Below are 26,421 nucleotides of genomic sequence, written 5' to 3'. Positions count from 1 at the left end.
TTTGTAGTTCTCCTTGAAGAAGTCCTTCACATCTCTTATAGGTTGTATTCCTAGGTATTTTATTCTTTTGGTAGCAATTGTGAATGGGAGTTCACTCATGATTTGGCTCTCCATTTGTCTATTATTGGTGTATAGGAATGCTTGTGATTTTTGCACATGGATTTTGTATCCTGAGACTTTACTGAAGTTGCTTATCAGCTTCAGGAGTTTTTGGGCTGAGATGATGGGGTTTTCTAAATATACAATCATGTCATCTGCAAACAGAGACAATTTAACCTCCTCTCTTCCTGTTTGAATGCCGTTTATTTCTTTCTCTTGCCTGATTGTCCTGGCCAGAACTTCCAATACTATGTTGAATAGGAGTGATGAGAGAGGGCATCCTTGTTTTGTGCCAGTTTTCAAAGGGAATCCTTCTAGCTTTTGCCCATTCAGTATGATATTAGCTGTGGGTTTGTCATAAATAACGTATTATTTTGAGATATGTTCCATCAATACTTAGTTAGTTGAGAGTTTTTAGCACGAAGGGGTGTTGAATTTTATCGAAGGCCTGTTCTGCATCTATTGAGATAATCATGTGGTTTTTGTCATTGGTTCTTTTTATGTGATGGATTACGTTTATTGATTTGCATATGTTGAACCAGCCTTGCATCCCAGGAATGAAGTCAACTTGATCGTGATCGATAAGCTTTTTGATGTGCCTGGGTTCGGTTTGCCAGTATTTTATTGAGGGTTTTTGCATTGATGTTCATTAGGGATATTGGCCTGAAATTTTATTTTTTTGTTGTGTCTCTGCTAGGGTTTTGTATCAGGATGATGCTGGCCTCATAAAATGAGTTAGGGAGGAGTCCCTCTTTTTGCATTGTTTGGAATAGTTTCAGAAGGAATGGTACCAGCTCGTTTTTGTACCTCTGGTAGAAATCGGCTGTGAATCGGTCTGGTCCTGGGCTTTTCTTGTTGTTGTTGATAGGCTATTAATTATTGCTTCAATTTCAGAATTTATTATTGGTTTATTCAGATATTTGACTTCTTCCTGGTTTAGTCTTGGGAGGGTGTATGTGTCCAGGAATTTATCCATTTCTTATGAATTTCCTAGTTTATTTGCATAGAGGTGTTTATAGTATTCTCTGATAGTAGTTTGTATTTCTGTGGGATCAGCGGTGATACCCCTCTATCATTTTTTGTTGTGTCTATTTGATTCTTCTTTGTTGTGTCTATTTGATTCTTTATTAGTCTGGCTAGCGGTCTATCTAATTTTTTAAAAAACAACTCCTAAACTTACTGATTTTTTGAAGGGTTTTTTTGTGTCTCTATCTCCTTTAGCTCTGCTCTGATCTTAGTTTGTGTTCTGCTAGCTTTTGAATTTGTTTGCTCTTGCTTCTCTAGTTCTTTTAATTTTGATGTTAGAGTGTCAATTTTAGATCTTTCCTGCTTTCTTTTGTGGGCATTTAGTGCTATACATTTCCCTCTAAACACTGCTTTAGCTGTGTCCCACAGATTGTGGTACATTGTGTCTTTGTTTTCATTGGTTTAAAAAAAATCTTTATTTCTGCCTTGATTTTGTTATTTACCCAGTAATCATTCAGGAGCAGGTTTTTCAGTTTCCATGTAGTTGTGCATTTTTGAGTGAGTTTCTTAATCCTGAGTTCTAATTTGATTGTACTGGGGTCTAAGAAACTGTTAAGATTTCCATTCATTTCCATTTGCTGAGGAGTGTTTTACTTCCAATTTTGTAGTCAATTTTAGAATAAGTGAGTGCTATGTGGTGCTCGGAAGAATGTATATTCTGTTGATTTGGGGTGGGGAGCTCTGTAGATGTCTATTAGGTCCACTTGGTCCAGAGCTGAGTTCAAGTTCTGAATATCCTTGTTTCATTTCTGTCTTGTTAATCTGCCTAATATTGACAGTGGGGTGTTAAAGTCTCCCACTATTACTGTGTGGGAGTCTAAGTCTCTTTCTAGGTCTCTAAGAACTTGCTTATGAATCTGGGTGCCCCTGTCTTGGGTGCATATATATTTAGGGTAGTTAGCTCTTCTTGTTGCATTGATCCCTTTACCATTATTTAATGCCCTTCTTTTCGTTTTTGATGTTTGTTGGTTTAAAGTGTGTTTTATCAGAGACTAGGATTGCAAACCCTGCTTTCTTTTGGTTTCCATTTGCTTGGTAAATGTTCTTCCATCCCTTTATTTTGAGCCTATGTGTGTCTTTGCACATCAGATGGGTCTCCTGAATACAGCATACTGATGCGTCTTGACTCTATCCAATTTGCCAGTCTGTGTCTTTTAATTGGGGCATTTAGCCCATTTACATTTAAGGTTAATTTTTTTTTATTATACTTTAAGTTTTAGGGTACGTGTGCACAATGTACAGGTCTGTTACATATGTATACATGTGCCATGTTGGTGTGCTGCACCCATTAACTCCTCATTTAACATTAGGTATATCTCCTAATGCTATCCCTCCCGCCTCGCCCCCAACAACAGGCCCCAGGGTGTGACGTTCCCCTTCCTGTGACCATGTGTTCTCATTGTTCAATTCCCACCTATGAGTGAGAACATAAGGTTAATATTGTTATGTGTGAATTTGATCCTGTCATTATGATGCTAGCTGGTTATTTTGCCTGTTGGTGCAGTATCTTCATCCTGTCGGTGGTCTTTACATTTTGGTATGTTTTTGCAGTTGCTGGTACCAGTTTTTCCTTTGCATATTTAGTGCTTCCTCAGGAGCTCTTGTAAGGCAGGCCTGGTGGTGACAGAATCCCTTAGCATTTGCTGGTCTGTAAAGGATTTTATTTCTCCTTCGCTTATGAACCTTTGTTTGGCTGGATATGAAATTATGGGTTGAAAATTCTTTTCTTTAAGAATGTTGAAAATGGAGGTTCCAAGATGGCCAAATAGGAACAGCTCCAGTCTACAGCTCCCAGCATGAGCAATGCAGAAGATGGGTTATTTCTGCATTTCCAACTGAGGCACTGGGTTCATCTCACAGGGGCTTGTCAGACAGTGGGTGCAGCCCACGGAGCAGGGTGGGACATTGCCTCACCCGGGAAGCACAAGGGGTCAGGGAATTCCCTTTCCTGGCAAAGGGAAGCCATAACAGATGGTACCTGGAAAATCGGGACACTCCCACCCTAATACTGCACTTTTCCAATGGCCTTAACAAACAGCACACCAGGAGAATGTATCCCACGCCTGGCTCGGGGGGTCCCATGCCCATGGAGCCTCGCTCACTGCTAGCACAGCAGTCTGAGATCAAACTGCGAGGCGGCAGCCAGGCTGAGGGAGGGGCGCCCGCCATTGCTGAGGCTTGAGTAGGTAAACAAAGCGGCCTGGAAGCTTGAACTGGGTGGAACCCACCTCAGTTCAAGGAGGCCTACCTGCCTCTGTAGACTCCACCTCTAGGGGCAGGGAAAAGCTGAAAATTCTGAAAATCAGAGCGCCTCTTCTCCTCCAAAGGAAAGCAGCTCCTCTACAGCAACGGACCAAAGCTGGACAGAGAATGACTTTGACAAGTTGACAGAAGAAGGCTTCAGACGATCAGTAATAATGAACTTCTCCGAGCTAAAGGAGGATATTTGAACCCATCGCAAAGAAGCTAAAAATCTTGAAAAAAGATTATGCAAATGGCTAACTAGAATAAACAGTATAGAGGAGTCCTTAAATGACCTGATGGAGCTGAAAATCATGGCACGAGAACTACATGACACATGCACAAGCTTCAGTAGTCAATTTGATCAAGAGGAAGAAAGGGTATCAGTGATTGAAGATCAAATGAATGAAATGAAGCAAGAAGAGAAGTTTAGAGAAAAAAGAGTAAAAAGAAACAAACAAAGCATCCAAGAAACATGGGACTATGTGAAAAGACCAAATCTACGTCTGATTGGTGTACCTGAAAGTGACGGGCAGAATGGAACCAAGTTGGAAAACACTCTGCAGGATATTATCCAGGAGAATTTCCCCAACCTAGCAAGGCAGGCCAAAATTCAAATTCAGGAAATACAGAGAATGCTGCAAAGATAATCTTCGAGAAGAGCAACTCCAAGACACATAATTGTCAGATTCACCAAAGTTGAAATGAAGGAAAAAATGTTGAGGTCAGCCAGAGAGAAAGGTCAGATTACCCACAAAGGGAAGCCCATCAGACTAACAACTGATCTCTCAGCTGAAACTCTACAAGCCAGAAGAGAGTGGAGGCCAATATTCAACATTCTTAAAGAAAAGAATTTTCAACCCAGAATTTCATATCCAGCCAAACTAAGCTTCATAAGTGAAGGAGAAATAAAATCCTTTACAGACAAAAAAATGCTGAGTGATTTTGTCACCACCAGGCCTTCCTTACAAGAGCTCCTGAAGGAAGCACTAAACATGGAAAGGACAACCTTTGCACAGCCACTGCAAAAACATCCCAAATTGTAAAGACCCTTGATGCTAGGAAGAAACTACATCAACTAACGAGCAAAATAACCAGCTAACATCATAATGACAGGATCAAATTCACACATAACAATATTAACCTTAAACGTAAATGGGCTAAAAGCTCCAATTAAAAGACACAGACTGGCAAATTGGATAAAGAGTCAAGACCCATCAGTGTGCTGTTTTCAGGAGACCCATCTCACGTGCAGAGACACACATAGGCTCAAAATAAAGGGATGGAGGAAGATCTACGAAGCAAATAGAAAACAAAAAAAAGCAGGGGTTGCAATCCTAGTCTCTGATACAACAGACTTTAAACCAACAAAGATCAAAAGAGACAAGGCCATTACATAATGGTAAAGGGATCAATTCAACAAGAAGAGCTAACTATCCTAAATATATATGCACCCAATACAGGAGCACCCAGATTCATAAAGCCTATACTTAGAGACCTAGAAAGAGACTTAGACTCCCACACAATAATAATGGGAGACTTTAACACCCCACTGTCAACATTAGACAGATCAACAAGACAGAAAATTAACAAAGATATCCAGGAATTGAACTCAGCTCTACACCAAGCAGACCTAATAGACATCTACAGAACTCTCCACCCCAAATCAACAGAATATACATTCTTCTAAGCACCACATCACACTTATTCCAAAATTGACCACATAGTTGGAAGTAAAGCACTCCTCAGCAAATGTAGAAAAACAGAAATGATAACAAACCATGTCTCAGACCACAGTGCAATCAAACTAGTACTCAGGATTAAGAAACTCACTCAAACCTGCTCAACTATATGGAAACTGAACAACCTGCTCCTGAATGACTACTGGGTACATAACAAAAAGAAGGCAGAAATAAAGATGTTCTTTGAAACCAATGAGAACAAAGACACAACATACCAGAAGCTCTGGGACACATTCAAAGCAGTGTGTAGAGGGAAATTTATAGCACTAAATGCCCACAAGAGAAAGCAGGAAAGATCTAAAATCAACACCCTAACGTCACAATTAAAGGAACTAGACAAGCAAGAGCAAACACATTCCAAAGCTAGCAGAAGGCAAGAAATGTCTAAGATCAGAGCAGAACTGAAGGAGGTAGAGACACCAAAAACCCTTCAAAAATCAATTAATCCAGGAGCTGGTTTTTTGAAAAGATCAACAGAATTGATAGACCTCTAGCAAGACTAATAAAGAAGAAAAGAGAGAAGAATCAAATAGATGCAATAAAAAGTGATAAAGGGGATATCACCACCAATCCCACAGAAATACAAACTACCACCAGAGAATATTATAAACACCTTTATGCAAATAAACTAGAAAATCTAGAAGAAATGGATAAATTCCTGGGCACATGCACCCTCCCAAGACTAAACCAGGAAGAAGTTGAATCCCTGAATAGACCAATAACAGGTTCTGAAATTGAGGCTATAGTTAATAGCCTACCAACCAAAGAAAGTCCAGGACCAGATGGATTCACGGCTGAATTCTATCAGAGGTACCAAGAGGAGCTGGTACCATTCCTTCTGAAACTATTCCAATCAATAGAAAAAGAGGGAATCCTCCCTAATTCGTTTTATGAAGCCAACATCATCCTGTTACCAAAGCCTGGCAGAGACACAACAAAAAAAAGAGAATTTTAGACCAATATCCCTGATGAACATCCATGCAAAAATGCTCAATAAAATAGTGGCAAACCGAACCCAGCAGCAGATCAAAACGCTTATTCACCACGATCAAGTTGGCTTCATCCCTGGGATGCAAGGCTGGTTCAACATACGCAAATCAATAAATGTAATCCATCATGTAAAGAGAACCAGAGACAAAAAGCACGTGATTATCTCAATAGATGCAGAAAAGGCCTTCGACAAAATTCAACAGCCCTTCATGCTAAAAACTCTCAATGAACTAGGTATTTATTGATGGGACGTACCTCAAATTAATAAGAGCTATTTATGACAAACCAACAGCCAATATCATACCGAATGGGCAAAAACTGGAAGCATTCCCTTTGAAAACTGGCACAAGACAGGGATGCCCTCTCTCACCACTCCTATTCAACATAGCATTGGAAGTTCTGGCCAGCACAGTCAGGCAAGAGAAAGAAATAAAGGGTATTCAATTAGAAAAAGAGGAAATCAAATTGTCTCTGTTTGCAGATGACATAACTGTATATTTAGAAAACCCCATCGTCTCAGCCCAAAATCTCCTTAAGCTGATAAGCAACTTCAGCCAAGTCTTAGGATACAAAATCAATGTGCAAAAATCACAAGCATTCCTCTACACCAATAACAGACAAACAGAGAGCCAAATCAAGAGTGAACTCCCATTCACAATTGCTTCAAAGAGAATAAAATACCTAGGAATCCAACTTACAAGGGATAGGAAGGACCTCTTCCAGGAGAACTACAGAACACTGCTCAGCAAATTAAAAGAGGACACAAACAAATGGAAGAACATTCCATGCTCATGGGTAGGAAGAATCAATATTGTGAAAATGGCCACACTGCCCAAGGTAATTTATAGATTCAGTGCCATCCCCATGAAGCTACCAATGACCTTTCTTCACAGAATTGGAAAAAACTACTTTAAAGTTCATATGGAACCACAAAAGAGCTGCATTGCTAAGACAATCCTAAGCCAAAAGAACAAAGATGGAGGCATCACGCTACCTGACTTCAAACTATACTACAAGGCTACAGTAACCAAAACAGCATGGTACTGGTACCAAAACAGAGATATAATCCAATGGAACAGAACAGAGCCCTCAGAAATAATACCACACATTTACAACCATCTGATCTTTGACAAACCTGAGAAAAACAAGAAATGGGGAAAGGATTCCCTATTTAATAAATGGTGCAGGGAAAACTGGTTAGCCATATGTAGAAAGCTGAAACTGGATCCCTTCCTTGTACCTTATACAAAAATTAATTCAAGATGGATTAAAAACTTAAATGTTAGACCTAAAACCATAAAAACCCTAGAAGAAAACCTAGGCAATACCATTCAGGACATAGGCATGGGCAAGGGCAAGGACTTCATGGCTAAAACACCAAAGTAATGACAACAAAAGCCAAAATAGCCAAATGGGATCTAATTAAACTAAAGAACTTCTGCACAGCAAAAGAAACTACCATCAGAGTGAACAGGCAACCTACAGAATGGGAGAAAATTTTTACAATCTACCCATCTGACAAAGGGCTAATATCCAGAATCTACAAAGAACTTAAACAAATTTACAAGAAAAAATCAACCCCATCAAAAAGTGGGCAAAGGATATGAACAGACACTTATCAGAAGAAGACATTTATGCAGCCAACAGACACATGAAAAAATGCTCATCATCACTGGGCATCAGAGAAATGCAAATCAAAACCACAAGGAGATACCATCTCATACCAGTTAGAATGGCAGTCATTAAAAAGTCAGGAAACAACAGGTGCTGGAGAGGATGTGGAGAAATAGGAAGGCTTTTACACTGTTGGTGGGAGTGTAAACTATTTCAACCATTGTGGAAGACAGTGTGGCGACTCCTCAAGGATCTAGAACTAGAAATACCATTTGACCCAGCAATCCCATTACTGGGTATATACCCAAAGGATTATAAATCATTGTATTATAAAGACACATGCACACGTATGTTTGTTGCGGCACTATTCACAATAGCAAAGACTTGGAACCAACCAGACTGGATGAAGAAAATGTGGCACATATACACCATGGAATACTATGCAGCCATAAAGAATGATGAGTTCATGTCCTTTGTAGGGCCATGGGGAAGCTGGAATCCATCATTCTCAGCAAACTATTGCAAGGACAGAAAACCAAACACCGCATGTTCTCACTCATAGGTGGGAATTGAACAATGAGAACACTTGGACACAGGATGGGGAACATCACACACCAGGGCCTGTTGTGGGGTGGGGGGAGGGGGGAGGGATAGCATTAGGAGATACACATAATGTAAATGGTGAGTTAACGGATGCAGCACACCAACATGGCACATGTTTACATATGTAACAAACCTGCACGTTTTGCGCATGTACCATAAAACTTAAAGTATAATAATAATAAAAAAGAATGTTGAATATTGGCCCTCACTCTCTTTTGGCTTGTAGGGTTTCTGCAGAGAGATCTGCTCTTAGTCTGATGGGCTTCTCTTTGTGGGTAGCCCGACCTTTCTCTCTGGCTGCCTTTACCATTTTTTCCCTTCATTTCAACCTTTGTCAATCTGACAATTACATGTCTTGGGGTTGCTTTTCTCGAGGAGTATCATGGTGGTGGTCTTTGTATTTCTTGAATTTGAATGTTGGCTTGTCTTGCTTGGTTGGGGAAGTTCTCCTGGATAATATCCTTAAGAATGTTTTCCAATTTGGTTCCATTCTCCCTGTCATTTTCACATATACCAATCAAACATAGATTTGACCTTTTCACATAGTCCCATATTTCTTTGAGGCTTTGTTCATTCCTTAAGTTTTTTTCTCTCTAATCTTGTCTTCATGCTTTGTTTCATTAAGTTCGTCTTCAATCTCTGATATCCTGTCTTCTGCTTGATCAATTCGGCTATTGATACTTGTTTATTTTTCACGAAGTTCTCGTACTGTCTCTTTCGGCTTCATGAAGTCATTTATGTTCTTCTCTAAACTGGTTATCCTAGTTAGCAGTTCCTGTAACCATTTATCAAGGTTCTTAGCTTCCTTGCATTGGGTTAGAACATGCTCCTTTAGCTCGGAGGAGTTTGTTTTTACCCATCTTCTGAAGCCTACTTCTGTCAGTTTGTCAAACTCATTCTCCATCCAATTTTGTTCCCTTGCTGGCAAGGAGTTGTGATCTTTTGGAGAAGAGGCATTCTGGATTTTGGAATTTTCAGCCTTTTTGCCCTGGTTTTTCCTCATCTTTGTGAATTTGTCTGTTATTGGTCTTTGATGTTGGTGATCTTTGGATGGGGTTTTTGCGTGGGTGTCCTTTTTGTTGATGTTGGTGCTATTGCTTTCTGTTTGTTAGTTTTCCTTCTGACAGGCTCCTCTTCTGCAGGTCTGCTGGAGTTTGCTGGAAGTCCACTCCAGACACTGTTTGCCTGTGTATCACCAGTGGAGGCTGCAGAACAGCAAAGATTGCTGCCTGCTCCTTCCTCTGGAAGCGTCATCCCAGAGGGGCACCTGCCAGATGCCAGCTGGAGCTCTCCTGTATGAGTTGTCTGTCAACCCCTGCTGGGAGATGTCTCCTAGTCAGGAGGGACAGGGGTCAGGGACCCACTTGAGGAGGCAGTCTGTCCCTTAGCAGAGCTCAGGTGCTGTGCTGGGAGATACGCTGTGCTCTTCAAAGCCACAGGCAGAACGTTTAAGTCTGCTGAAGCTGCGCCAACAGCTACCCGTTCCTCCAGGTGCTCTGTCCCAGGGAGATGGGAGTTTTATCTATAAGCCCCTGACTGGGGATGCTGCCTTTCTTTCAGAGATACCCTGCCCAGAGAGGCAGAATCTAGAGAGGCAGTCTGGCTACAGCAGCTTTCCTGTGCTATGGTGGGTTCTGCACTGTGTTCAAACTTCCCAGTGACCTCTTTCTCTGTTTTTACCTTGGGCTGGCCATTGTCCCTTTTTATGAGGATCCTTAGCCATTAGACTGCATTCTGCTGGCCTGATGTAGAGACGAGCACCACAGGTCAACACAGGGTACCAGGGCTCAACTGAGGCCCTGAAAGGAGGCAACTCCAGCAGCAGTAAATATTAAATATATTAATAAATAAATATTAAATATATTTATATATTTATATTTATATTAATATATTAAATATAAATATATAATATATACAAATATATATAAAATAAAAATATAAAAATATAAAAAATATATATTTATATATAATTATATAATTATTTAATATATATTTATATATAATTATATAATTATTTAATAAATATAAATATATAATTATATATATAATTATATATTTATATATTTATATAATTATATAATTATATATTTATATAATTATATAATTATATAAATATATAATTATATAATTATATAAATATATAAATATATAATTATGTAAATATATAAATATATAATTATATAAATATTTGTATTAAATAAATGTTAAATATATTAAACATTGACATAAATCTGAAATACAGATGCAGTTTTAGAACCAAGAGCTACTAGACAAAGGAAGAAATTAACAAGAAACTCTGGCTTTCTGGGACAAAGCCGAGTTCAGAATAAAGGTAATCCTGATCTGAAGTCCCATAGCGCAAAACATTTCCCTCACAGTCACCTTATTCAGAAGAGTCTCTTAGAAGTCTGGGTGCATCTTCTGTTCATAGCCAGGTGCTTCTCCAGGGAGGTGGAGATGATTCTTGGACAAATGATTGTATTTAGCCTGACCTGAGGTAATGTATGGTTATGGCCTGAATTTTGCAGGCAGTCCACCTGGTTTGAATCGTGGCTCTACCTAATAGCTGTGTATCATAGGTAGATTTACTTAGTGAATGAAGCTTCACTTTCTATAAAATGTGGGGGGCAAATAAGTATCACAGGTGACTGTTGTATTAAGAAATTGTATAACGTAAGGTTGATACAAGGCATTGAGCTCAATCCCTGAGGTAGAGTTAGCCATCAAATAAACTGCTTGGTGTGGCATGTGCTACCTTCCAAATTTCCCATACCACACTGTCGCATCTCTCACTGGAAAGAGCCAAGTTCTTCCCCACTTAGGGCCTTTGCACTTGCAGTTCCCTCTTCCTGGAACACAGCAGCTTCCTCCACCACTTTCACATGCCTGGCTCCTTCTCATTCTTCTAGTATCGGCGGGTATTTTCAAGCAGTGTTGTAAGGTGATTGAGAGCATGTGCTCTGGCTTCAAATTTTGGCTCTACCACTCACTGGCTCTGTGACTTTGAGCAAGTTACTTCTCTGCACCCCAATTTGTAAACTGTTCTTTGGAGTTGTAATATCTATTTGACTAGGTCGTTGTGAGGATTAAATAAATTCATATATATGTGTACATACACACACATATTTAGCATTTAGAATGGTGCTCGGTGTGTAGTAAGGCTCTGTAGAAGTGATTGCTATTATAAAATGTCACTACCTCGGAGAGACCTTCCTTGCCCAGGTCATCTAGCAGTCTCCCCCAAACTGCTGTGATTACTGTCATATTTGGATATGTAACTACTGACATTGTTGGGTATATTTCTGTTATCTTATTTCATGCTATTTATCTTGCTTGAAAAAAAATGAATTGAAAGATGAATAGGCACTTTGTGAGATGGTATCATGAAATTGAATATATGTATAACTGAAGTTCCAGAAAGAGGATGAGGGAGAGGAGAGAAAAAATACTTGAAGAAATTTTAGCTGAAGTTTTGCCAAATTTGGTCATAAACAGTAGTCCACAGCTCCTAGAAGTTCAGCTAATTCCAAGCAGGATAAACACAAAGGAGAATATACCTAAGCTCATCATAATCAAATCGCTAAAGACAAAGATAAGGAAAACAAGGCAGGAGAATCGCTTGAGCCTGGGAGGTGGAGGTTGCAGTGAGCCAAGATTGCACCACTGCACTCCAGCCTGGGCAACAGAGCAAGACTCTGTGTAAAAATAAAAAAGCAGCCAAGGGGGTAATACACACTGTACCAGAATGACAGCCAGCTTTTATCAGAAACAGTGGAGGCCAGAAGACAGTGCACTGACGTGTCAACAGCCCTGGAGGAAGAAAACCGTCATCTGAGATTCTGCACCCAGTGCAATTTTCTTTTTAAGTGAAGACACTATAAAAACATTGTCACATTTTTTAAAAAGCTAAGAAGGGTGTTATCAGAAAGCTTGCAATATAAGAAATGCTAAAAGAAATATTTCAGGCTCCTGGAAACCATGAGCTGTGGCTTTTATCCTATATATAGTCTGCCTAGCAGAATCTGATCACTGTAGGCATGCATTTGTTTTTCTTTAAGTGTTCATTGAATACTTGCTAGGTGTGAAGCACAGTACCAAGGCTTTTATCTGAGTCACTTCATATCCTTAGAACAGCCTGATAGCATAGGCACAGTATTGTCCTCATTTCTCAGGTGAGGAAATGAAGACATGAAGAACACAGGCCATGACACAGTCAGTGGTGCCATCATCCTAGATTCTCTGTCCAGTGGAAAATTCTGTTTTAAAATATGAAGGCCAAAGAAACACACTGTCAGAGCATCAGATAGAAAACAGCAACAGCACAGCAAACTAAGACAATATGTTACCAGACAACCCACAATATGAAAAATGCTAAAAGAAATACTTCAGCAGTATGCTTCTAGGGAGTGTAATGATATTGATACACAACATGGATGCAGAAGGATTTCCAGTAAATTACAGGCACTGGAAGAAAGTGTTGGGAGGATGAAGACTAGAGCCGAGCAATCCACAGCTTTCAAGGATCTGCTTACAGATTTGGGAAACCGTATTCCATTTTCCGCCCAACTATCTTTGCAGAGTCATCCTCATCACTGTTCCCTCTCCTCTACCCTCAGCCCAAATTCTACACGTAAAGCAATATTGGTGAGAGAACAAGCAGAGCCCGTGAAACCAGGCTCCTGGGCTTGAAGTCTTGCTCTGCCACTTTATGACCAAGGCGTTTATAGGATGAATGCAAAGTTGGCTTAACGTTTAAAAACAGGCCAGTGCAATTCATCACATTAAGAGAATAAAGAAGAAAAATCACCTGCTCATCTGAATAGATGCAAAAAAGTATTTGACCAAATTTCAACAAACCATAGAAAATTAGTCATATCTATGAAAAACCTACAGCTAACAACATTCTTAATCATAAAATACTGAACGTTTTACCCTAAGATCATGAACAAAGCAAGGATGTCTGTGCGTATGACTTTTATGCAGTGTTGTACCAAAGGGTCTAGTCAGTGTAACAAGCATTAAAAAGAAATGAAAGTCATACAGATTGTAAAAGATGAAGTAAAATTGTCTTTATTCTCAAAAGACATGATTGGATATACAGGAACTTCTAAGAAATGTACTTCAAAAAACCCTCCCAGAGCTAGGCGAATATAGCAAGATCACAGAATTTAGGGTGAACATATAAACTTAATATATGGAAATACAGCTGCATAATTTACACAAAATTGAAATAATGCAGTAGCATAAAAACCCTTACAATATATGAGAGTAAACACCAGCTAGAGTAGTAACAGTACACCTGCTATGCTCACACTACATGTATATACATAACACCTGCACCATGCACACACAGAATCGTGAAGGCAGCAGCCTCGGCAAGACTTCAGGTGACTGTAAATAAGTAGCACTTATTTTTATGTTCCTCAGCTCTATCCTGTCTGGCTATGCCTCAATCTTCAATCTTTTTCAATCCAAGGCTTATTGGGTACGGGTTATGCTGGGAGATTAAGTGAGGCCCAGGAGTTGATATAGCAGCAATGAAGTCTTTGAGACCTTCCATGAGTCATTTTAGTGGTGCAGAAGGGGAACAGCCTGATTAGAGTGATTTCACAAAACAGGAGAGGAGGAAATGAAGATTAGCAGTGAGGAAACTCTTCAGAGTTTTAAGGTAAAGAGGGTAGAAAAACTGGGCCATAGTTGGAAGAGAATGCGGGCTGAAACCAAATTTTTAATTTTTTTTTCTAAGATGGGAGAAATTTGTGTCTTGATGGGAATGATCCTAGTAGAGGTGGAGAACTGTTGAAGTGATGTCCGTTTGTGAGTGAGAGGGTGTTCACAAATGCAAGAAGGTTGGCCTTAGAATGGATGAACTCTCTGTGCTCCCCAGTGACAAGGTCCAGGGCTATAGGCACAGGCAGGCTGGTGGGTGTGGAGGCGGATCAGGTGCAGATTCTCTTTGCATTGCTTATATTTTCTCATGGAATAAGAAACAAAGAAATAGGGGTGTTGGAGGTTTAAAGGGAGAGAAGTTGAGAAATTGTTGCAAAACACTAGGAGAAAACCATGAACTAGGTAAATATGGTAGGACATTGGGCCACATGAAGGCCCCTTGAAGTTAAAGTGAGACCAGGCAGCATGGTTGTGTATTTCTCTCCAGCTGTTCACAGCTGAATGGGAACAGGTGGAGTAGGCAAAGCATTAGGCTTAGCCAGGGGCTGTGGTTTTGCCAGATAAATAAGAGGAATGGAGAAAGAAGCAAAGGTATGATTATAATAGAGCCATGGAAAGGAAGTTTGATAAGGGGGAAAATAACAGGGATAAAAGGTGAGTGGGAAAAGGTGGTAGGAGTCCTAGAGTGTAGGACTCTCTTGGGTTCTGAAGAGTTGCGATAATAACCCAATGCTTGGCATCTGTAGTCCTTCAGGGTTGTATACCAAGTGGTTCGAGTTTGTTTGCATAATAAAACTATGAGGTACTTAGGGCAGGTGGTGGTGGTGGTGATTCCAGTAGCCGAGACAAGCTCCAAAGAGGTAAATGGCTTACTGGAAAGTCACACCTGGAGTCAGTGGAGAAGCATAGACTCATCCACAGTTCTCTACCATGGGTAGTCTTTTATCCCTGTGTGTGGTGTCTGCTCATGGATCACTCAGTCTTGTTGAAGAGGTGGAAGGTAGAAGACAGCCTAAGACAAAATGTAATAATGCATTCAATTCTATGGGATGGAGTACTATAAGGAGTTTATCTGATCAGTAATACTATTATAAGTACTAGGGATATAGCAGTGAACAAGATAGAAAAAAGGTCTCTCAGTGCTTTGGGAGGCAGAAGCAGGAGGATCATATGAGACCAGGAGTTGAAGATGAGCCTAGGCAACATAGTGAGACCCCATCTCTGCAAAAAAATGTATTAAAGAATTAGCTAGGTATGGTGGTGTATGCTCTAGTCCCAGCTACTTAGGAGGCTGAAGTGGGATGATTACCTAAGTTCAGGAATTAGAGGCTGCAGTGAACTGTGAGTGTGCCACCATTGCACTCCAGCCTGAGTGACAGAGTAAGACTGTGTCCCTTAAAAAAGAAGCATCCTGAAGTCCTGTGCTTCAGAGAAGTTTTAGAAGGGTTTCTCTGTGACTCTTCTAAAGCATCATGATATGATAAAAAGCACATTTTACTAAAAGTTGGGAAACATGTTTTTCTGCTACTTGTTTACTGCTACTACTTCTGCTTCTGACATTGTTGCTTCAACTCACCATGCTTAGTGGAGGTCCCCATCTATAAACTAAGGTGTTGTGGCTTTGAGAGTTCTACTCTGTCTAAAAGTGCTATGCATTGAGGTCAGTGTTCTAGCCTAATGAAATTGTTGCTATAAAGTGTCCTCACCCAACCTCCTGCTCTAAAGTGTGGAAATGCACATCTTATTTTGTAGTGATGAGACTCTGTTGACATAGTGAGATGCTGCAGTAAAATGCATTCAAAGTCACTCTCCACCTTTGAAACTGGGGAAATCCGAAAGGGAGACATAGGCTGAGTGCAGGTCCGAGTCCCATCCTTAACTTAGTGATGTCTCAGACCTGTTAAAAGCTTTGTAATAACAAATGAATGCTTCCCCTCTTCTTACTCCTTCCTTAGGCCTGGAGGAAACGCTGGTTTATCCTGCAGAGGGGCCAGACTAGCAGTGACCCAGATGTTCTGGAATACTACAAGAATGATGGCTCCAAGAAGCCCCTGCGCACCATCAACCTGAACCTCTGTGAGCAGCTGGATGTTGGTGTGACTCTGAACTTCAACAAGAAGGAGATTCAGAAGGGCTATATGTTTGACATCAAGACCAGTGAGCGTACCTTTTACCTGGTGGCTGAGACCAGGGAGGACATGAACGAGTGGGTCCAGAGCATCTGTCAGATCTGTGGCTTCAGGCAGGTTGAGGAAAGCACAGGTATGGGAGCACACACAGCCCTGTCTCATGAGGGGCTGAGATGAGGCCCTCCAATCTCCAGCAAGGAGGGCAGCTCTAGCTGCCAACACTGCCAAGAAGTGTTGGGCTCGTGATGAAGCTAAAGGCATTTTTGGTGTTTCTTCAGACACCTCGATACCACTACCATCCTCAGTCCTCCACCTCTCCCCCTTCCCTGAGCTCTCTGCACTTTGCCCTGTCACCTCTCAGCCACCTGTAGGGAAGACCTCTCCTTTGCCTTCTACTGATCCATCTCTGGCTGTTCTGGCCCTACTTCAGACCACCTGGCACAGTTGCACTTGACCCTTGGTGGGTTTGTTTGGGGTTGCTTTTTGATTCTTACTGATTTATAATCACTTAGGAGGGGATAGGTGAGAGGAGCAAATACAGACTTATGCTTGGGTTTTAATAACCTTCACAAAAGAGTAGTTCAGCTTTTTAAAATGAGTTGTAAGTTGCAGAAATGCTCCTTCACGTTTGTTCAGGCTCATCCTCTACTCACCAGGAAGGTTGAGGAGCAGGCTTTTTTTTTTTTTTTTTTCCTGAGGCAGATGTATGGTCTAAATTGGCCATTCTTGAACCTGGTTGCACATCAGAATTAAGGAGGGACATTTTTAAAATGTTGATGCCAAGGACCTGTGCCAAGTGAGTTACCCAGGAATCTCTTGGGTGGCGGACCCAGGCATTAGTGTCTTTTGGAAGCTCCACTCCTTCCCACTTTTTTTGGGAGGATAAAATTGAAAAAGTAAAGCTTCATTTTGAGTAGCAAGGGTCCAGGGCTCAGCAGATACTTCCTGTAAATATTTTAGATTTTGAAGGCCACAGATAGTCTCTATTTTATATTCCTATTTTTTTAAATGTTACAATCCTTTGAAAATGTAAAAACCATTCTCAGCTCATCAGCATCAGCATCACCTGGGAACTTGTTAGACCTGCACGTTCTCGTAAGAAAGTAAGTAATTTACTCTTGTAAGTCAGTCTGCACCCCACTCCAGACTTACTGAATCAGAAACTCTGGGACAAAACACAGCAGTCTGGTTTTAAGAACTCTCCAGGCAATGTTTATTGCCAGAACTGCTTTGAAAGGATGTTTCTGGAGCTATAGCCCATTTGAGAGAGCTGACCAGTTTTATAGCCATGGCTTGGTGCTGATAGACCCCCAGGTCTGCATATAAATGGACTCTGGGTCATGGATAGGACTCTACTGCCCGAGTGCTAGACAGGGGCTGTGGAGGTGAGGGTGAGTCACTCTTTCATCCTCACAGCCCACACATACAACTGGGGGCATGAAGGATGCGTGGGGTGACAGGACAGGGTTAGTGGGTTGTGGAAAAGTGGCCTTTCCTACCAGACTGAGGAGCCTGGACTTTATTGGGAGGGCAATGAGGAGCAGTGACTGTCACCAGGGGAGTAGTTCCTTACTATACTACATCCTTTGTTTGATCAACACATACTTACTGTGTTACACACTGGGCTTGATTCTGAGAACAAAACCATTTCAAAAGAGATGAAATCTCTGCCCTCACTGAGTTTTGAGCTGAATGTATGGGGTGATGAGAAAGAGGTTGGTATTTTACTAGAATTCCATTTGAAACACGAGGAATTACTGGCAAGAAACTGGTTGAAGAAATAAACAGAAATATGGTTTTAGAAAGAGAGAGAGTGCTTTGTGAGTCATCTTAAGGATGCAGCGCATTGTGGAAGAGCTTTCCATGAGCAATGCCGTAAGGACAGGACATGGTTGGTGAGAAAGAGTGAAGAGTCGCAGTGATGCCTGGGCTCTGGCTTAGAGAGTGCAGTGGACAGTCATGCTGATGTGCCTCACCGAGAGGGAACACAGGCATGCGAGGGGCTCACTTGGAGCATCGGGGACACCTGCTTGTGGGGTGTCTGCCTTGCGGCAGGGAGCCCCAGAAAGGCCTGAGCTGCAGGTTCAGATTTTAGAGTTGCCATCACTTAGGTGGTCCTGGGGGCTGTGGGAGGACAGAATCACCCTGCCGTATCCGGAGTCAGGGTGAGGCTGAGGAGGGTCTAGAGCAGAACCCTGAAGAATAGCTCCATTGAAGGCAGAGGAAACAGATCCAACAAGATGGCAGGAGCAGAGGCTCAGCAGAGCTTCCCAGGCTGCACCCTCCCTGGGCAGCAGCTGTGTTCATCCTTGGTGCCGTGGCTGCTTGGCCCCCTAGCATAGACCCTTGATCCTCCACTGGTAGAGCATTCATCTTGCAGATCTTTTGGAGCTACAAGGCCATTGATTCTGTTAGCAGACATCCCACTCACCAGGAGACCTGCATGGGAGCTCATCTTGGAGTGCACATAGCTGTAAGTGGAGCCATCTTTCCCAGAGTCCTGCCATATGTTTTTGTTGCTCACTGGCAGAACGTGTCTTGCCTAGCATCAGAAACAGCTGGAGAGGAGCAGACACTCAGGGGCATTAGCCAGCTGGGGTTCCTGCCTCAGGCCGTGAGGTGGCACAGCCAGAAATAGGCCAGATATCAGGGGTCAGAAAGAGAACTCTGCCCCCTCTGATATGACTTGAAGAACCCTTAGAAAGCCACCATCAGCACCACCCAAACATAACCCCACTTAGCGATCACATCATTTGAAATTACACCTGTAGACCTTCATTTCTTTTGAACAAGAAGTTTTGCTGTTGGGGTTTTTGATTGCTGAAAGTATGTTTTTATTTATTCTGCAAACACAAACTAAAAACTATCTATGTACCTGGCTTCTGTTGGGTAAATGCTTGGGCTGTGGAGGTAACAACATCAGTAGCGGTTCTCAAAAACCCATGGACTGGGCAAGGAAGTGCCTATGATGGGATCACGCATGTAACGGGAACATGGGCCAAGTGCTGTGACACCCAGAAGAAAGTCGGTCCCTGAAGTTTCAGAGAGAATATGATATTTGAGCAGGGTCTTAAAGTCTGCATGTGAGTTTGAGTAGAAGTGAAATCCAGGCAGAAGGAACAGCATAAGCCAAAGCAAACAAGCCTGAAAGAGGCCGGTGTGTGCAGGATGGCTGATGCTGCCATATACCTTGGTCGTGGGTATAGAAAGCAGGAAACAGGTCAGACTGTGAAAGGCCTTGTAGGTTCTGCTGAGTAGTGTGGACAGGTCCTGGAGAGCAAGCCAGATGAACAGTGTGCTGGGCTTGGGGTGCAGCAAAGTACCACCTGTCCATGATACCTCTCTTCCTTGCCAACACCACAGGAGAGTCTGAGATGCCATGGAAGGACAGGCAGGAAAGCTGGGTTTCCAAGAATGCGGCTTCAGTTGGCAAGCCTCGCTTCACCCAGACAGCCTTAGCTTTGAGGGAGGCCATGACAGAGGAGCCACCATGGAGGAGGGAGGTGGCAGCACTCACCACTGCAGAGGCTGTCTTGCCTGGGGGCCCGGACCACAATCCTGGACTGTGGGGAACCACGCCGTCTGGGAGTGGAGCAGTCAGGGCCCAGGGCACTATGAGGCCTCCAGGCTGCTCCAGGGTAGGAAAGAAGCAGAGCGTCTGCTCCTCAGCCAGGATAGCCAGGAGGCCCCAGCCCTCCTCTGGGAGGACAGAGGAGGCAGGCATGTGAGTGGAAGAGTGCTGGTGTTGGATTACCGCCACTGTCTTCATGTGTTTCTGCCTCTAGCAGCCCACTTTAGGACAAGGATGCCCTTCCTTCCTGTTTCATTCACAGGCTTCCTGGGAAACATTTCCTTGGCCAGTCACGGCCCCTGCTCTTCTCCAGCTGAGCCCAGCCGCTCCCATCAGCACCTCCCCCAAGAACAAGAACCCACATCTGAGCCCCTGGTGTCTCACTGTGTGCCGCCCACCTGGCCCATCCCTGCACCTCGGGGGTGTCTCCGCTCGCACCAGCACGCCAGCCAGAGAGCAGAACATGCAAGGTAGGGGGCTACTATGGCCAGTGGGGGCAGTGACCCCACAAGGTCTTGTTCTATTCAGTCCCTGATTTTTTTAAATTTCAAAGAGAAGGACATAAAATATTATATCTTTCCAGGTAAGCAAACATATATAACAACATTTAATTTTTTGTTTATGTAGCCTTCACATTTTATTTGTTTTATTTATGTTGCTACAAAGTGATAATTGGATTCCTAAGAAACCTACCATTATAAAAAAACCATGCCATGAAAATTTTGTTTGATTGTGGGGAAAAAAGCATTAGAGGCTAGAGTTTCAGAACTGCAAATAACAAAGTTGGTTTATGTGTTGGCCTTAAGAGGACAGCTATGAAACCTTAAGATTGATGACCAGATCCATAGCTCAGTTGAATTCTAAGCTGTGCTGCTCCACAGTAGCTGCAGTCATGGCTATTTAAATTTAAGCTAATTAAAATTAAATTAAATTTCTAGTTCAGTTTCTCAGTTATAGTAGCCACACGTCAAATGCTCAGTAGCCACCAAAGTGACTAGCAAAGATAGGCAGCATGTCCATCACCACAGATGGTTTCACAAGGGACTCCTTGCTCTGGAACCATGACCTCTGCTTCTCTGACACCACTGGCTCTCTCACAGGGGCAGGGCCTGCACCAGTTTTATCACCTGTTATTCCCAGTGTAAGGTCAGGCAAATGTGCAGAGGGGATGGGCTTGGCCAGAGCTGGTGCTCAGTTGCTACTGTGGCACTCAGATCACAGTCACATTCCTTGGTTTGTTAGTTTAGAAATACCTAAATCATGCTGTGAAAATGAAGGCAGACAGATAAATGGCTGTGTTAATAGATGACTTCATGACATCTGTGAGAATATTTTCATACATAATCTCACTTGAACCAGTCAAACATATGAGAGATAGCTAGGAAGATCATTTATCTCCATTTTATAGGTGAAGCACCTGAGGCTCACAGCTATCAAATGGTAGAGGCGGGACTAGAACCCAGGTGTCCTCACATCTGTCCTGAACTCTTTGCCCCACACTTTGCTGCACTCCTGGTTTTCTAATCCTTTTTCTGTAACATGGCAGGGGCTCCAGCACTCAATCTGAAGGCTAGTTCCATCACCCATTTTCCTGAAGCAATGCAATTCCTTCGTTTGTGAACTTTCAGCAGTTCCACCTTCATCAACTGATACATGAAGATCTGTGTTCTAGAAAGATAGAACGAATTAACCAAGATCACTAAACTAGTTAGTGGCAGAACCACACCAGTACCTGCCTCTCCTGAGTCCCAGACCAGGGATAGGCAGTACAGTGCAATGGAAAGCATGGCACAGGCTTGGCATCGGCCAGATATGGTTTCAAATTGAGGTTCTGCCACTTTTCTTGGAATCTTAGGCCACTTATTTAACCTCTTTGACCTTCAACTTACCTTCAGAATGGAAACGACTAACTCAAAGGCTGACGGGTATAAGGTGGCAGAACACACATGAAGTGCACAGTGGCAGATGCCCAGTCCATGTTACCTGTGGTTCTCCCTGTGCCCCTTTCCCTCTATTGCATGTATGAATGCCTGGACAGAGAGAACTGAGGTCTTCCAGTCGTTGTTCTTGTAAAAGACACAGTGCTTCATGTTGGTGCCCTTCATACTTTCACATGCACGTGGAACACCTGAGGAGCTTGCTGAGATGCTTGTTTTCATCAGCGAACCTAGGATGGGTCCTACAGTCCTGCCTTGCTGACACAGACTGAGGATACCAGTGCAGCTCATCTGCAGGACACACTTTATGTAGAAGGCTTGGTATACTAACAGCCACCACCACCTGTACTCCCATGACACAGCTGAAGCAAAAGGAGACAGACAGGTAAATGTCTGCTTGCATGAGCAGTGAGGGTCCACTTTCTGTATTCCTTCCTCCTCTGTGAAATTCCTGTTAGTCTTACCAGCAGGAGTTGGTTTCTTTGAATCACCACAGCAGTTTTTTATGTTCTCTCTCCCAGCATTTGGGGCTGTCTGCCTCATGTTAATGGATTTCTGTGTTAAGATGTTCTGGATGTTATGGAGGTCGTGTTATGGATTTCTGTGTTAAGATGCTCTGAGGACACAAGGCAGGGCATATAGTATGTCTTTAGCAGTACATGATCAGCGTTTGATGGTCGTGTGCTGTAGTGAGATGGCACATTTGAGGAGAAAGAACTGTCTAAAGCTTAGGAACAGCACTGCCATGGGCCCTTGGCCAAGCTGTGCTGTCCTCTTTGTTTTCGCTTGTGTGGATGAGGGAGTGAGAGAACAATTAGCAATATCTCAGTGTAGTTTCTACAGAAAAGTTAGACACTGTTTGCCAAATTCCAAGGGGAGATGGAGAATAGGAAGGAAGCTTTCTTAAGTCCTGAAAGATGATATTGTTTCTGATGGTAGTGGCATAGCTTGCATCATACTAAACCTACTGAACAGTTAGAAACTGAGACATTAGAAAACAATTGTTTGAAGGCACTGAAGAACAATCAAAACTCTGGAACAGATTTGACTCTTGAAAGAACTGAGATTCAATTTCCGTGGCTTTTCCTAGAACAGATCCCAGATATTCAGTATCCAATGAAAAATTACTAGCCGTATGAGTAAATGGTAAAAGTTGACCCACAGTTTAGAGAACTCAGTACATAGAAACCGACCAGAATAGACCCAGATTTTGGAGCTAGCCTACAAAGGCTTTAAAATAAGTATGTTAACTTTTTAAATCTGTGGGCAAAAAATGTATGTAATGGGTGAAGAGATGATGGATTTTGGGAGAGATACAGGGACCCTGGTAAAGGACTTAGGAGTTCCAGCTCCACTGTGGTGGCAGACCCACTGCAGGATATCATTCCCAGATCACAGCTTAAAACTCTGGACACATACAAAGTACAATTACCCAAAGACCCTGGGAGGTAAATGAAAGGAGGCAGGGTGTGGACTGGAGAAAAACTTGGAGCAGCAAATACACAGAGGTCAATTTTCTGTCTTCCATGGATTTGCCTCCAGGGTGCACCCACACAAAGCAGCACAGTGGGGCCAGTGGTTAAAACTTTCCTGGAAACTCCATCTTTCTAGGTAGAGGAACCAGGAAAGAGCCCAATGGAGCTGGAAAGGATTCTAGAGCAGAGTGAGCTGGAGAAGGGATCTGCTAATTCTGAGCACGAAACCACCCAAGTCTTATGCTCACCTTGAGCTACATGTGTGTAGAAAGTCCCAAACCAGTGTAACAGAGCTATATGAACTGAGCACAGCTTGGAACTACCACACATAGGAGAGATGGAACTTGCAGTCTCAACCTTAACCAGCTTGATTTCCTGCAGAAACCAAAACATCAACATTCTCCCAAGGATTATGGCAACCCACAGTCTACACAAAACACAACATGCACAACATTCAGGATGTAATTCACATTTTCTCAGCTTACGGAGAACCAGCAGAATTTAACCAGTTTTAATTGGAAGACACAGATGTGAACCTCAAGATAATACAGATGTTGGCTATATACCCAGCAGTGAGATTGCTGGATCATATGGTAGTTCTAGTTTTAGTTTTTTGAGGAACCTCCATATTGTTTTCCATAGTGGCTGTGCTAATTTACATTCCTACAAAGAGTATATAGAGCATTCCCATTTCTCCATGCCCTTATCAGCATTTGTTATTATCTTTTTGATAATAGCCATTTTAACTGGGGGAGATATCTCATGTGGTTTTGATTTGCATTTTCCTAATGACTAGTGATGTTGATCATTTTTTCATTTACCTGTTGGCCATTTGGATGTCTTCTTTGGAGAAATGTCTATCCAGATCTTTTGTCCATTTTGTAATCTGATTGTTTGATTTTTTTGTCCATTGAGTTGTTAGAGTTCCTTATATATTCTATTAATTTCTTATTGGATGAATAGTTTGAAAATACTTTCTCCTATTGCGTAGATTGTTTCTTTACCTTATTAATTTTTTCCTTTGCTATACAGCAAAGCTTTTTAGCTTGATGTAATCCCATTTGTCAGTTTTTGCTTTGATTACCTGTGCATTTGAGGTGCTATTCAAGAACATATGGCTAGACCAATGTTTTGAAGTGTTTTCTCAATGTTTTCTTCTACATGTTTCATGGTTTCAGGTCTTACATTTACATGTTTAATCAATTTTGAGTTGATTTTTGTATAGGGTGAGAGATAGGGCTCTAGTTTCATTCATACATTCATATGGATATTTATTTTTCCCAGCACCATTTATTGAAGAGACCGTTCTTTCCCCAGTGTATACTCTTGGCATCTTTGTTGGAAATGAGTTGACTGTAAATGCATGAATTTATTTCTGAGATCTGTATTCTGTTCCATTGGCCTGTGTGTCCATTTTTAAGTCAGTGCCATGCTGTTTTGGTTATAGCTTTGTAGTATATTTTGAAGTCAGGTAATATGAGTCCTCCAGTTTTGTTCTTTTTTGCTCAGGGTTGCTTTGGCTGTTCTGATTCTAGTGTGGTTTCATATAAATTTTAGAGTTTTTATTTCTATTTCTGTAGAAAATACAGAATGGTATTTTGATAGGCATTGACTCTGCAGATTTCTTTAGATAGTGCTGGGGTGATCAGATGCAACACCAGACCATGAGGGCTATGAAGTCTGGTGGACTGAAAGGAATGAGAAAAGACAAGTTAAGAGTGAAAGTGGGACCAGGGGGCCAATGCTAGTATGGAGGCTGTGAAGGCTCTGAGCTCTGGGAGCCCATGCTATTTATTGGTGATCAAAGAAACAGGTGGTGAGGATGTGGGGTTGAAAGGTAGTGACACATCAAGCCCATGATCTACACCTGTGACGGTTTAGCATTTTCTTTGAAGCATATGGAACATGTTCTGCTACTTGAGATAATGGAAACATGTTCTTCTAGTTTAAGATACAATCAACCTATGATCCTGGGAATGCTAGAAACAAGGAGCCAGCAAGTCTAGACACATTCCAGAGGCCACTAGGGGTTTTATGCCCTGAGCCCTGGATTCCATCCACGCCACGAGGGATTTTATGTCCTGGGCTTAGATTATGGTGCGGCAGGGCAGCCTTCCACCCTTTGGCACAGAATTTGGTGTTCCAAAGGCCAAGAGGGGTTTTAGACCCTGGACCCTGGACATGTTCCGAGACTCTTTTACATTATGTCAGACATGCAAGCCCTGCCTCAGCTTTTTTCCCAACACTCAGCTTTTCCCCAACAGAAGTCAGGTAATATGATTCCTCCAGTTTTGTTCTTTTTGCTCAGGGTTGCTTTGGCTGTTCTGATTCTTGTGTGGTTTCATATAAATTTTAGAATTTTTGTTTCTATTTCTGTAGAGAATACTGAATGTATTTTGATAGGCATTGATTCTGCAGATTTCTTTAGGTGGTGTGGACATTTTAACAATATTAATTTTTGCAATCATGATCATGAGATATTGTTCCATTTTCATGTCCTTTTTAATTTCTTTAATAAATATTTTATAGTTTCATTGTTGAGATCTTTTACTTCTTTAAGATTATTTCTAAGTATTTTTTGTAGCTACTGTAAATGGGATTGCTTTCTTAATTTCTTTTTTTAGACTGTTTGTTGTTGACATATAGAAATACTACTGATTTTTACATATTGATTTTGTATCCTGCATCTTTTCTGAATTTATTTATCTGTTCCAACAGCCTTTTGGCATTTTTAAGTTTTCCTAAATATAAGATTATATTGTCTGCAAACAAGGACAATTTTACTTCTTCCTTTTCAATTTGGATGCCCTTTCTTTCTCCCTTCTCATTACTCTGGCTAGGACTTCTAGTACCATGTTGAATAACCGTGTGAAAGTGGGCATTCTTGTCTTGTTCCAGATTTTAGAGGAAAGGCTTTTCATTTTTCCCTGTTCAGTATGATGCTAGCTGTGGGTTTTGCATGTAAAGCCTTTATTGTTTTGAGGTATGTTCCTTCTATACCCAGTTTGTTGAGAGTTTTTATTGTCAAGGGATGTGGCATTTTATCAAATAACTTTTTGTCATATTTTGAAATGATCATATGGTTTTTGTTTTTGAATCTATTAATGTGGTGTATCATGTTCATTTCTTTGCATATGTTGAACCCTCCTTGCATCCCTGAAATGAATCTCACTTGATCAAGATTAATTATCTTTATAATATATTGTTATAAACATCAGGGATGTTTTCTTCTTTTGTTGTATCTTTGTCTGTTTTTGGTATCAGGATAGTGCTTCATAGGATGAGTTTAGAAGTATTCCATCCTCCTCAACATTTTGGAATAGT

At 41.6% G+C, this 26,421-nt stretch overlaps 1 protein-coding gene across 5 annotated transcripts in view; it reads left to right on the top strand.

The window, feature by feature from the left end:
• Positions 1-26,421, top strand: part of GAB4 (GRB2 associated binding protein family member 4) — a 52,251-nt gene that overhangs the window by 2,878 nt on the left and 22,952 nt on the right. For all 5 annotated transcript variants that reach the window (XM_003804121.4, XM_055105555.3, XM_055105554.2 and 2 more), the window contains exons 2-3: positions 15,941-16,247; positions 19,948-20,155. In XM_003804121.4, the coding sequence (XP_003804169.1) occupies positions 15,941-16,247; positions 19,948-20,155 (515 nt within the window). The remainder of the gene's footprint in view (positions 1-15,940; positions 16,248-19,947; positions 20,156-26,421) is intronic.

The sequence above is a fragment of the Pan paniscus genome, chromosome 23 (assembly GCF_029289425.2).
Source record: "Pan paniscus chromosome 23, NHGRI_mPanPan1-v2.0_pri, whole genome shotgun sequence".
NCBI classification, from domain to species: domain Eukaryota; kingdom Metazoa; phylum Chordata; class Mammalia; order Primates; family Hominidae; genus Pan; species Pan paniscus.
Note: the sequence above shows the minus strand (reverse complement) of the source record. Positions and strands in the feature narration are given on the sequence as shown.